At 45.9% G+C, this 12,899-nt stretch overlaps 1 protein-coding gene across 1 annotated transcript in view; it reads right to left on the minus strand.

Moving 5' to 3' along the window:
- sdt (MAGUK p55 family member stardust) overlaps nucleotides 1–12,899 on the minus strand; it is a 963,188-nt gene that overhangs the window by 394,293 nt on the left and 555,996 nt on the right. The window contains 1 exon segment of the mRNA XM_071665600.1: nucleotides 2,165–2,301. Coding sequence (XP_071521701.1) covers nucleotides 2,165–2,301 — 137 coding nt within the window.

The following is a 12,899-nucleotide window of genomic DNA, read 5'->3' on the forward strand; positions in this document are numbered from 1 at the left end:
CCCCCAACCTCGGCTCTCCCTCGCTCCCTGGCCCACGATCTTCACTCCCTGAACGACTGGGACAAGCTAAAGAGCAGCAAAATCATGAACTAATTAGAGCGGAGCCGCAAGAGGTACATAACAATATGCAAACCAGAAATATTATTAGGACAAGTACCTAATCTACATACCAAGGTAATTCCCAGCTAGAATGTCCTACTTGGCAGAATGTTTACATCACAAGCACTAAGAGAGCAAGGGCGCCACTGTAAAAGAAATGTAAAACATCATTAACAAGAGCAATAAATCTCCTCTGAGGCTGGTCAATTAAACAGGTGTACCTGGCGCATGCTGGGGGTGTGTGTGTATGTGTGTGTATATACTTATAGGTTGACTCGCTGTATATATACAGGGCTGAGGCGAGACAAAACACACACACACACACACACACACACACACACACACACACACACACACACACACACACACACACACTACTCGCGTCGAAATCAAATCTCCTTAAATACTACTTGAAGCAAAATCACATTCCCAACTTTTACCGTTACGCGTGGAAGCCTGAGCAACTGTGCCTGAAGGACTACCTCGCTGGAGGGCGTGGATCCCTCCACCAGGCTCCGATACAATCACATGAAGGAGACCACATCGCCACACCATGGCACTATGGTTTAAAAGTTACCGCACAGCGCAGTATATCTGTTGGTCATCATACATTCAGCCATAAAAAAAAAAAGGATCCTGGGTCAACACCAGAACCCTTAAAGGAGAGGGTTCCTGGGGGCAATTATAAATAAATAATATAACATCAACAGATAACCCATAAACGGGTAGGCCTGCGGGTTGTGGCCTCCAGCAACCTGACCGACCGACCAACGGAACAGCACAGTAGCTTCGCCTCAGGCCGAGTTGTGGGGGTAGACGACCTCACAAATCATCGTAAGGAATACGTGTGTTATACTCTTTAGCTTTATCATATGAATATTTACCAGAGAACACACTTCAAAAATACACGATAATTATCTATGTATGGCTGAATGACATCTATTTTACCCTATGAACATAACGAACGATCATTGCGTTAGGATGGCATGAGATTTTCTAACCTGATCTGTAACGGCATGACGGCATGAAAAGCAAGGTCATTCATACACAGGGGGTCATACCGTCGCTCTCATGAGGTCAACAACAGTCGTGAGGTGAAATTAGCGAGAAAAAGTCTGGAATAACAATTCCGACTTCCTACACCAGCATATATGCTCCGGTGAAGGCCAAGCCAAAGGGTGATGCGATGCCTTTATACCTACGGCCGTGGAGCACACAAAACACATGGTCCCGAGGTGTGAGCTACGCGCGTTGTCATCCAGCCTACTCGCGACGTGGATCAATTTCCATCAAAGTTCTGTACCGTCAATGACCTTCACACAGCCCCTCCCAAACCTCCCAATTTCTTCTTTTGGAAACTCAAGTCACGGACACAAGTCCACAACAAGGCCGGGTCTTTATTGAAGGACAGGAAGGTTAATGAAAGGGGAAAAGAAGACACAAAAGAAAGTATACTTACGAATTCTGGAAGAAGTGAAAAAAACGGTGTTTTAAAATGTGCCAAGTCATAGTTCCTAGGAGAAACTTGAGAGGACAGAGAGTTCCGAAGCTTCGACGTGTAGGGAAAGAAACGATTATCAAAACGGCCTACCCTTGAGTTTCCAAAAGCCACACACAAGTCAGGTGACGCTCACAAGCAGCCAGCTCCTAGGAGCAGACATCAAAGTAATACTTAAAGAAGAAAGTCAAACAACACTGTGACGTAGGGTTAAGCGGGTCAAGTACTGAGGGTAACATGGGAGAGTTTATAAGGCGGGCCGCTTTCGACTCAGTCAAGTAAGGATGCAGAACTAGAACCAACCCAGATGTGAGCGCAGGACGCCATACAAGGACGGATCAATCATTTGTATCAGACTACACCCACATCAAAACGGCGTCATAAGCAAAATTTATATCCTTTTTCCACTCAACTCTCTCTCTCTCTCTCTCTCTCTCTCTCTCTCTCTCTCTCTCTCTCTCTCTCTCTCTCTCTCTCTCTCTCTCTCTCTCCTTCACTTTTTCACTCATGATGATCCACGTTGGTGCCTCCTAGCACCACGAGGCTGGCCCCCCGCCGGCGTCTTACCTGCGAGGAGAGCTTCGTCATGTCCACTGGCTTGATCTTCTTGAGCGCTGAGAGCCGCTCGAGGCGCTCCCGAGCCTGCTGCTCCACCGCGATGACGAACGCATCCTGGACGTTCGAACTGGCCGCTAAGTCGACAGCTGCAAGGCAAGACGGACATGCGTTATCATCAGTTAACACAAAATTAACATATTTGTTCATAAATATTATTTTTTTTTTTAACTTAAGCTAATAAGCACACATCATGTTATAAAATACTAGGGACAGGAGAGGCCTTCAATAAGGCTAAACCTGCTTTCCATAAGCTGGGAGTGTTGTGCACACGCCGTCATCATTTTCCTTGTGTGAAGCTGCTTCACATCTACAGGGGCTTTAGTAAACGCCCAGGTATGGAATACTGCACCCAAACACACACCCCAAATGGGGGGAGTGGAGGGGGTGTTCATCCTCCACCTCCCTGTTAACTAAGGTACAATCAGAAGCCTTTCGTCTCGTTAATTCCTCTGGCATCACTTCTCTTCAACCTGACTTTACCCTACGATGCCCCGGGCTTTCTCTCTGTTCTATAGATACTCTTATGACCAGCGTTCTTGTGAGATGTTTGTATTTGTCATCTCACCCCCCACATTCCATCCGTGGAACCCTTTTAGAAAGGCTGCTGCTTCCCATAGTTTCAGTGTGGAGACCAACCACTCGAGGAAGGACTGTTATGATACACCTCCTCCATCCCTGGAACAGCTCAGCTGTGGACTTCCCTTCCTTCGCTCGCCTTTCCCTCTTCATGTAATCTTCATTCCTTCAAGAGGCAGGTCTGGGAACACGTTCGGAGCCCAGATTAATTTCCTCTTTGTTTCCCTTTAACTTTTTTTCTCCCTGCCGAAATGGCTCTGACTGGTGGGGTCTTGGTTTGCCCAAGCCATGTCGGTCACCATAAGTAAAAGAATCATGCCTGTAATATTTCAAAAAGCGAAACGTTACATTTCTCCAACAACGTCCTAAATGAAAGCAGAGGAGACCCACGCGAACAAATAAATAACAGTCGTAGAGTTAAAACACGAAAAAATACATATGAAACGAAATTAAGGCCAATTTTAATGTTTTCTTTGCCTTAATTCACGTCGAACGTACAAGAATCTGTACCAAGATGGCTAGAAAAAAAAAAAAGAAGCTTGTAGTGAAAGTCATGTACGAGTGAGGAGGAAGAAAGCAAGGAACTCACACCAAGGTTAAAGAAAGTATGAAGACGATTGGAAGGAGACTGGCCTGTCCTCTCACCCACAACTGCCTTTCGTCACAGTACCACACACGCCTCCTAGCATCACAGTACCACACATGCCTCCTAGCATCATCTACCACACACGCCTCCTAGCATCATCTACCACACACGCCTCCTTGCGCCATTCCATCACACACGCCTCCCAGCATCACCTACCACACACGCCTCCTAGCATCATCTGCCACACATGCCTCCTTGCGCCATCCCATCACACACGCCTCCCAGCACCATCTACCACATACGCCCCCTAGCACCAGCCTACCACACAAAAGCCACCTATACACACGCCACTGAGCAAACACTTTCCCTTGTCTCTTCTATTTCCTTTTCATAATCTTCTCTATCTTTCAGTTACGGTCCGGCCTTGATGTAGACTTTTGTCCGTGACTGGAGCCTTCAATGTCAAAAAAAAAAAATCATTCTATACTACTCAATCGCTTCCTAGCATCGTCCTACCCCATACTCACTCACTATCATCCTACCACAACCAAACCTCATGGCGTCACCCTACCACACATATACCTCCTAGCATCATCCCATCAAACACGCCTCCTTGCGTCACCCTACCACACAAACACACGCCTCCTAGCTTCGTCCTATCCCCAACAAGCCTCCTAGCGTCCCCCCAACACGCCTCCTAGCGTCACCCTGCCACACACACACGCCTCCTGGCATTATCCTACCACACATACTTTCTAGCATCATCCAACAACACATGCCTCATAGCATCATCCAACAAAACACACACACGCCTCCTAGCGTCACCCTACCCACCCACATGCCTCCAAGCATCATCATACCACAAATGCTTCCTAGCTTCATGCAACAATACACGTCTCAAAGCATCATCCTATCACACACGCTTCCTAGCATCATCCAGCGTTTAATCTTTACCCTGAACATGTGCGCCGTACATTATCATATGCACTGACCTTTACTCCTTGACCTGCTCCTCCCCCACCACCTGACCTTTACCTCCGCATCTCCTGACCTGTTCCCCGCCCAACACTACTGACCTACATCTGTGTCACCCTCGACATGTTCCCTGCCCAATATTGCAGATCAACCCACACCTTGATTACACCCATGCCATACCTTCGCACAGGGACAAAAATTCACACACACACACACACACACACACACACAAAGGTTATGACGTGCCTATAAGTAATATCCTTGAGCCATATCAATCCAGCAAGGTACTTTTTCTAACAGTTTTCCCGTCCGGCGTGTTGCCGGCAGGGAATGGAGGGCGGGGAGGGAGCAAAGTACTCTGCTATCCTTGTCTTCCTCAACTTTCAAGGGAAACGCATATATTTTTTCTCATTTTTTTTGGTAGTTTTAAGGGCAGGCCATCTCTGTTGGACTTTGGGTCTGTGTATCTATGTAATCTCTCTCTCTCTCTCTCTCTCTCTCTCTCTCTCTCTCTTCGTAATATGGTAGGGAATAATTTCAACAGCCCCCCGAGCATTCAACGAGGACAACCCTCGTAATTATTCCACATAACGGCGCCTGGCCAGGAAATGCCACCCTCACAAGTATCTAAACTGAAGTCCGCCACACTCTGCATGGTACTTAGCCTCCTCGAGCACGATGGTGTGCTATTCTTAATTAAGTACGACGGTACGATCCTCGAGCAATTCTTAAGCAGGACGGTACGCTTGTAGGATCCTTAAGTACGGCGGCACGATCCTTGAGCGCGATGCTACGATCCTTGAGCACGACTGAAGGATCGTTAAACATAATAGTACAATCCTCAAGCCCGACGGTACTGTCCCGGAGGACGATGGTTCGACCCTTAATAGCCTTTTAACTTGACCCTTAAGTATCAGAGTAAAGGCCAAGCCGGCACATCCAAGGATCGCAACAGTGTGGTGGCTGTTTACGAAAAGACTTTCTATATCATTCTTTTCCTTTTCTCTTCTCTGATCTCCTGGTGTCGCCGAGGACTAGACGCTGCATCTCGAGCCCTCGATGCCTTCAAGTATGAGAAAGGATGCACCTGGCCCTCCAGCACAGGCACACAGCTCGTACTGCAGCCTCACTGGTCGTACTCCACCATGACAACACGACTGATCACCAGCTACTACTTGACCTCCAACACAAAACACAAAGTTTTCTTACCACTAAATTTGGCTTCAGGTTCTCCACCAGACCATCATCAACATCAAACACCCCCAGCTCGCTCTCCACCATCCTATCATCCTTACACACCACCACCATCACCACCATACACCATATTTCTTCCCTCCACAACACAACCATCACACACCACCACCAACCAATGCAGTTCATCCTCCATCACACTATTACCACCACACACACACCACAGTTCTTCCCTCCACCACACCATTACCCTTACATACGAATACTAAAGTCCGTCCTCCACCGCATCATGCCCACCACACACCACAGTTCACCCTCACCACACCATAACCCTGACACACCACCACCACCAACAGCAACAATACAGTCCATCCTTCACCACATCACAACAACCTTCTATCCCTACCACACCACCACTGCACTTCACCAGCCATCACCGCCCGGCTAACACTCACATATTACACCAGCCTGTGTTTCTGGGCTTGCCTGCCGGCCCGCTGTTTCATGGTGGCCATTACGAATCCACCTAACTCACTCCACTCTTCCATGCTTTCATCTCTTACCACACTCCCTGTTCTCTCACATCTCCTCCCATCTCTGTCAATCCATGCATCATCTAACCTCTCGAATGTCGCTCCTTCCGATATCAAACAGCGAACAGGTTCTCTGACCATCTTCGGTTATTGCTCTCTCTCTCTCTCTCTCTCTCTCTCTCTCTCTCTCTCTCTCTCTCTCTCTCTCTCTCTCTCTCACTCACACACAAGTACCCGTCTCCCCCTGATGGCTTACCTTACACAATACCTCATTTTGGGAGTACCTTCCTCTCGCTTTTCTTCTCCCTAAACAATCAAACGGTTACTCATTTATATTTACTTTTTCGATATTTCCGAGTGTTTGTGTATATAGAGAACGACTCCGGAGAGAGAGAGAGAGAGAGAGAGAGAGAGAGAGAGAGAGAGAGAGAGAGAGAGAGAGAGAGAGAGAGAGACGGAAGGTGACATCAGAACCTGGGCTATTAAAGAATGGGTAACAGTCGTTGATTGTGTAAGATATTCTGAGAGTGGAATCAGACCCTCTGCTGACACTGAAAACACGCGCAATGGGATTAGGAAGCTTATCAACACTGCGGCAATGATGGCTTCTTATAAGAGAACAGTGCACGTCCTCGACAATATCATTTGCAAAAGCCTGCGTTGTATGTTTGTTAACTCTGGCACTCATACATGCAGTATGCCTCTTTTTCCTTTCCATTTAGTGGGCACATCACATATCAATCTCCACAGTAGAGTAATGAGGCATAACGATATACGTCCAGTATGGGCATATCTCGCATATGCCTTACGATGGTAACAGAGGTGTACTACCCCACAGATAACATCTGTGAACCTTACCTTACCTTACGCGTACCTTGCAATGGTTTTGGAGGTCTTCTACTCCCCCCAATCCCCACAGATGGGTCTTGAGACCTTATCTTGCCTTACGTATAGCTTACGATGGTGACGGAGGTCTTCTACCCGCCACAGTTGGGTCTGAGACGTTACCTTATGTATATCTTGCGATGGTTCCGGAGGCCTTCTGTCCCACAGGTGGGTCCCTAACTAAGTTGGCGTTTGGTTCCTGTGGCTGCTATAAGGCTGCAAATCTAAGACACACATCACCCATCCCATCCTGACTGGTCTGCTGCATTTTCCTCACAATCATAAAGGCATTTAAACTCAAATTCTCCTCTGTTCAGTCCCTATAATGCAAACTGGAAGAAACTTCCAGCCGTCAGTGTGCACTACAGTAAGGATGTCTTGAATCTATGAGTCACACACACACACACACACACACACACACACACACACACACACACACACGGGTAACGAACGCCCTACATTACGGTGCGCTTGCTACTGGGCAACCCCTTTGGGCTAACCTGTGAGGGGGGAGGCCCACACCCAGCACAATACACCAGATGCGTAGAAAATACCAGATCCACCAAGGCTGCGTTACGCGACAGAGAGTCATCACTGGGACCAGGTTAGCGGGAGCAATAAAGTTTTTACCTCAGAGCTGACTGGCTGCACCAGAACTTGTTTACTGTGAATAGATCTCAAGTGATGACGCAGACTCCCACAACATAACAACAATATCACAGAAAATGAAACTATCCCAAAACGTTAAAGGAGAATATGATATATATATATATATATATATATATATATATATATATATATATATATATATATATATATATATATATATATATTTAGTATAGGTATGTATATGTGCGTGTGTGACGTGTATGTATATACATGTGTATGTGGGTGGGTTGGGCCATTCTTTCGTCTGTTTCTTTGCGCTACCTCGCTAACGCGGGAGACAGCGACAAAGTATAATAAATAATGAATATATTGTAAAGGATCACAATTTTACGCGTGATCAAGTATATTCCTATGGATCCACAGGGAAAATGAAACACGATAAGTTCCCAAGTGCACTTTCGCGTAACAATCACATCATCAGAGGAGACACAAGAGAGAAATATAACAGTCAGTTGATATACAACGAAGAGACGCAGCTAGGACGCCATTTGGTAAACATGCGATTGTCCAAGACAGACAACGAACGTATTACGTGGACAAGTAGGCGAATTGTTTACAAATCCTATCAACAATAAAGTTATCCAATTTATAAATCAAGGTTATAATTCTCTGTGTATTTAATAATAGAAGATTCAATGATATTTCTCGTGGTACTGGAGTCAGAATTAAAAACTGAGATGGCATTGCATTCACTGAAAGTATAATAAATAAATAATATATATATATATATATATATATATATATATATATATATATATATATATATATATATCATCCTTGGGGATAGGGGAGAAAGAATACTTCCCACGTATTCCCTGCGTGTCGTAGAAGGCGACTAAAAGGGAAGGGAGCGGGGGGCTGGAAATCCTCCCCTCCCGTTTATAATTTTCCAAAAGAAGGAACTGAGAGGTGGGCCAAGTGGGGATTTACCCTCTAAGGCTCACTCTTCTGTTCTTAACGCTACCTCGCTAACGCGGGATAAGGCGAATATGTATGTATGAAAAATATATATATATATATATATATATATATATATATATATATATATTCAAAAATATTCGCCACTTCCCGCGTTAAGAACAGAGGACCGAGTCTTAGAGGTAATATCCTCACTTGGCCACCTTGTCTGTTCCTTCTTTTGTAAAATCAAAAACGGTAGGGGAGGATTTACAGCCCTACGCTCCCTCCCCCTCTAGTCGTGCCTTCTACGACACGCAGGGAATACGTGGGAAGTATTCTTTCTCTTCTATCCCCAGGGATAATATACATATATATATATATATATATATATATATATATATATATATATATATATATATATATATAAACACATAAGTAGCTTGTGTCGTTACAGAAAGTCAGCTGAAGTATATCTTTTTCTTATCCTACATGCAAACCTCAGAAAATAACTACTGCATTCCCCCGCCCAACCCTTACGGATATGGCGATCAGTGCAGAGAGAGAGAGAGAGAGAGAGAGAGAGAGAGAGAGAGAGAGAGAGAGAGAGAGAGAGAGAGAGAGAGAGAGAGAAAGGCGGGGGGGTGTCTGTGTCCGCTTCACCCACTGGCCTAGAAGCTTTGCCACGCACCGCCACACAACTGTTCGCCAGAAAGCACCAACTCCCACGATAAGCCGAGCTGCCTCAGGAGGCAATGCTTGCCTCACTACTTTTTCATCCCTGCTCGTACACGACACCCATCATGACACACCACAACCCCCAATACCTCCGCTCCAAGGCCTCGCTGAAACCGCCACGAAAAATCCCACTGCCTTGACGACATAATTACATGGTCCGATGATTACATATATCAAATAAAAGAGAATATTAGAAACCCTGAAAACGGGTGAAAAAAAAGAAGAATGACCTCGAATGTTAACGTAATTCAGGTCTTCAAATCGTCACGGCCATAACATCCCGGTGCCTAAACAATAAATATTAACCTTGAGCTGCAAGGAACATGGTGGGGGGATCCTTGTGGTCACCTAAGCTGGCCAAGCTCGAGCTCTCTGATTCCATTTCGATGTTGAAGTCGTTCCGTTTTCTAATTCATCTCATCGGCCAACATCACCACCTCCTCAAGGCAGTGGGGGTACATCGAGGCTCCTGGTGGATGTTGCATAGTCTTGGGCTAAGCCTAGGCTATGAGGGCGTGGCGTCCTTTACGAGTATTAATGACTTCCAAGTGAAAATCTTACGCCAGGCACTACTGCCGAGGCGAGCCGCTAGGTGGCTCCTGCATCCTACGTGTAATCATCTCGCAAGACTTAATCAAGCAGCTAAACCTTCTATCCTCATCATGTCTGTCATACCTGGGTGGTTGTATGAAAAAAAATAAAATAACTAATCTATCATTACACGCGTAAAGATGATTCTCAGCTTACTCCGAACTTCTCAAAAATTGTATTAAGATTTTATAATATTCTTTGTTTCCCCACCGGCGTTCAATATTTGTAAACGTGTTCGAAGTTCCACCTCCGCTGCACGGGTCTTACCAGACGCCACTCGCCCTCCACCACAGCCTGCGCTCCTGCCTCTCGTGTCATACTTTCATTCTCCCTCACGCTAGTCCTACTGTTTCTTTTTTCATGTTTAACATCTGTCTGCTTCGTGTCCTCTTGTCTAAATCTGCGTCATGAACTTGTGGCCACGCAGTCTGAGCCATGAAGCCATGGTCAGGACCTAGGGAGTGCGGGTTAGGACATTACTCCTGCCAGAAACACCCACGTTGCCCACACAGAACAAGGTTACACTTCCTGGAGAAATGGCCAGATGAGATGTAGCATCCAGAGAGATGAAATGGCCTCAGAGGTCGGCAACTGTGTGTGTGTGTGTGTGTGTGTGTGTGTGTGTGTGTGTGTGTGTGTGTGTGTGTGTGTCGGCACCTACACCACAGTTTAAAACAAAACGCTCACCTATCTTTAATACAAAAGGTTTAAAAGAAATGAAATCTCTTCTCTCTAATCTAGGAGAAGAAACAACTCCGAACATGTAAAAGAAGATCTATCAAACGTCTTACAAACCAACAAACAAAATGATCCACGAAAGTTCTGAGTGAGTGAGGATGTTGCTATGGTAGTACACTGGTATAGCAGGAACCACATACAATGATGTAATCCAGGCTAAACATCTTCTACGATACATTCCTAAACCAGGTATATCTTAGCCTAGTTTCTTTTTTTTCGATCATCTAACCACCACAATCTGGTTTACCCAACTACCACAGGCTAGTCTACCTAACGACCGTAGTAGCCTTTATTACCTAACCAGTGTAGCCTAGTTTGTACCACTAAAGCCTCCTTGACTTAACCACAGGTCTAGTCCACCTAACCAAAACAACCTGGTTCACCAAGCCTCTGCCTAACCACTACATCCCAGTTTACTAAACCGTTACATCCTGGTTGACTGTGTACACCCAGATGACTATATTGATTCAGCCTACGAATGAATGTTTCCTCTTCAAGCATAATGTAAAGACAGATATGATGAAGTGGTTCGCCTAGCTATAGACATGAAGAGTTCTCTTAATGTTCCCGATTAAAACTGGCTAAGAGATGCTGTGTGATTTTACTTATAATACCTCAGGGATATGGTTTCTTGACTGGCACGTACAGGTGGAAAAAAAAACCCGTCTACGTCTGATAGATGGTTTGTGGGTGTCAACTGTTTCCTATGCTGCCCTAATAGATGAGTCACTTATACTGCTATCCCAGGTGAGTTGCTCAAACAGACCCTCCCAGTTACTCATACAACCGTCCCAGGTGAGTTGCTCATCCAGCCATCCCAAGCGAGTTGCTCATCCACCCACCCCAGGTGGGAGAGGGTTCACAAGAAGTGCCCCTCGCGACACGGCAGGAGGGAAGCCACGGGCGGCGGGAACACTTCACAGACAGTTTTACCCAAGTTGTGACAAGATGTAGGAAGGGAAGGTACATGTTTACGCTACGTTTAATCCACGAGAAGTTGAGATGAGACGACGAAGGAGGTCTAAGAATAGAAAGAGGAAAAGTGGGGCAAAGGTGTAGGGATAAGGAGAAGTGGGACAGGGGACTTATAGAATGGAGAGAAGGGACAAAGTGGAAGGGAAGGGGATATACTAAATCCGAGAGGCCAGTGGATGAGATAGAAAAACGGAGAGGAAGGGAAAGAGAAGAAATCAAGAGGACAGTTTTATGTATATGACGTTCAGTACAACAAGCCTTATGATGTAATATTACGATTGCGATGTTTCGAGCTTGAATTAAGAAGCACTCCCAGCACCTGAGGTCGTCCAATATGGTCGATTCGACCATCACCCAATTCAGCCAACCATGTTGCCAAACTGGTCACCTTTCCAAACGTCGTTTAACCTATAAACATAATGTGTGAAGACTAAAAAGCATTTTCTTTTTCTTTCACCCTTGGCTGTCTGATCTTTATGAATCAAGATTTACAAGTTTCTTTGCTTTGCCAGATCTCACTTGATACGGCACTGCAATATCTATATCAACTTTATGTAGAGGGTAGTGCAATCTTGGCACCAGTCCCTTGAGCAAGATGGTACGATCCTTCAGCAGGACGCTGTGACCACTGACCAAGGCGATACGACGCTTCATAACGCAACGACCCTTGAGCACAAAGTTACGACCCTTAAGCACACGCTTCGACCCTTTGAACACGACGCTACGACCGTTGAGCAAGACGCTTTAACCCTGGAGCACGACGCTACGACCCTTGAGCACGCCGCTATAATCCCTGAGTATGTGGCTACGACGCAGGAGTACGACATTAAGACCCTTAAGCACAACGTTATGACCCTTGACAACGTGCTCTGAGCCTTGAACACGACGGTACGATCCTTGAGCACTCCAGTTGGATGTATTCGACGTACTCAAGGGTCATACCGTCGTGTCCAAGGGGTCATATACAGACTTTAGACGTCATCCAGATTAACGAGAAACAGAAATCTCTCACAGCGCTCGTACACCGACACACAGACTTAACAACAACTGAGGTAAACGAGCACACTAGTTGTGAACGAGAGGGTGGCTGACCAACTGGCTGGCTGGTGTTGGGGAGGCGAGGGTTGGATTTCAACCAACAAATAACGTGGATCCTGCACACCACTTATTTCATGCTCCTCGAATTACACCTCCTGTGACAAGGTGTCAGGCAGGCCCTCACATCCGTAACACAAAACACTTGGCACTCCGGACAGATGGGCCGCAACGCAAAGAAGGCCGAACTCTCATACCACGAACCAAACAAAGAGGCAATTACAAAGATATAATT

Source organism: Panulirus ornatus, chromosome 10, assembly GCF_036320965.1.
Source record: "Panulirus ornatus isolate Po-2019 chromosome 10, ASM3632096v1, whole genome shotgun sequence".
Classification (NCBI taxonomy): domain Eukaryota; kingdom Metazoa; phylum Arthropoda; class Malacostraca; order Decapoda; family Palinuridae; genus Panulirus; species Panulirus ornatus.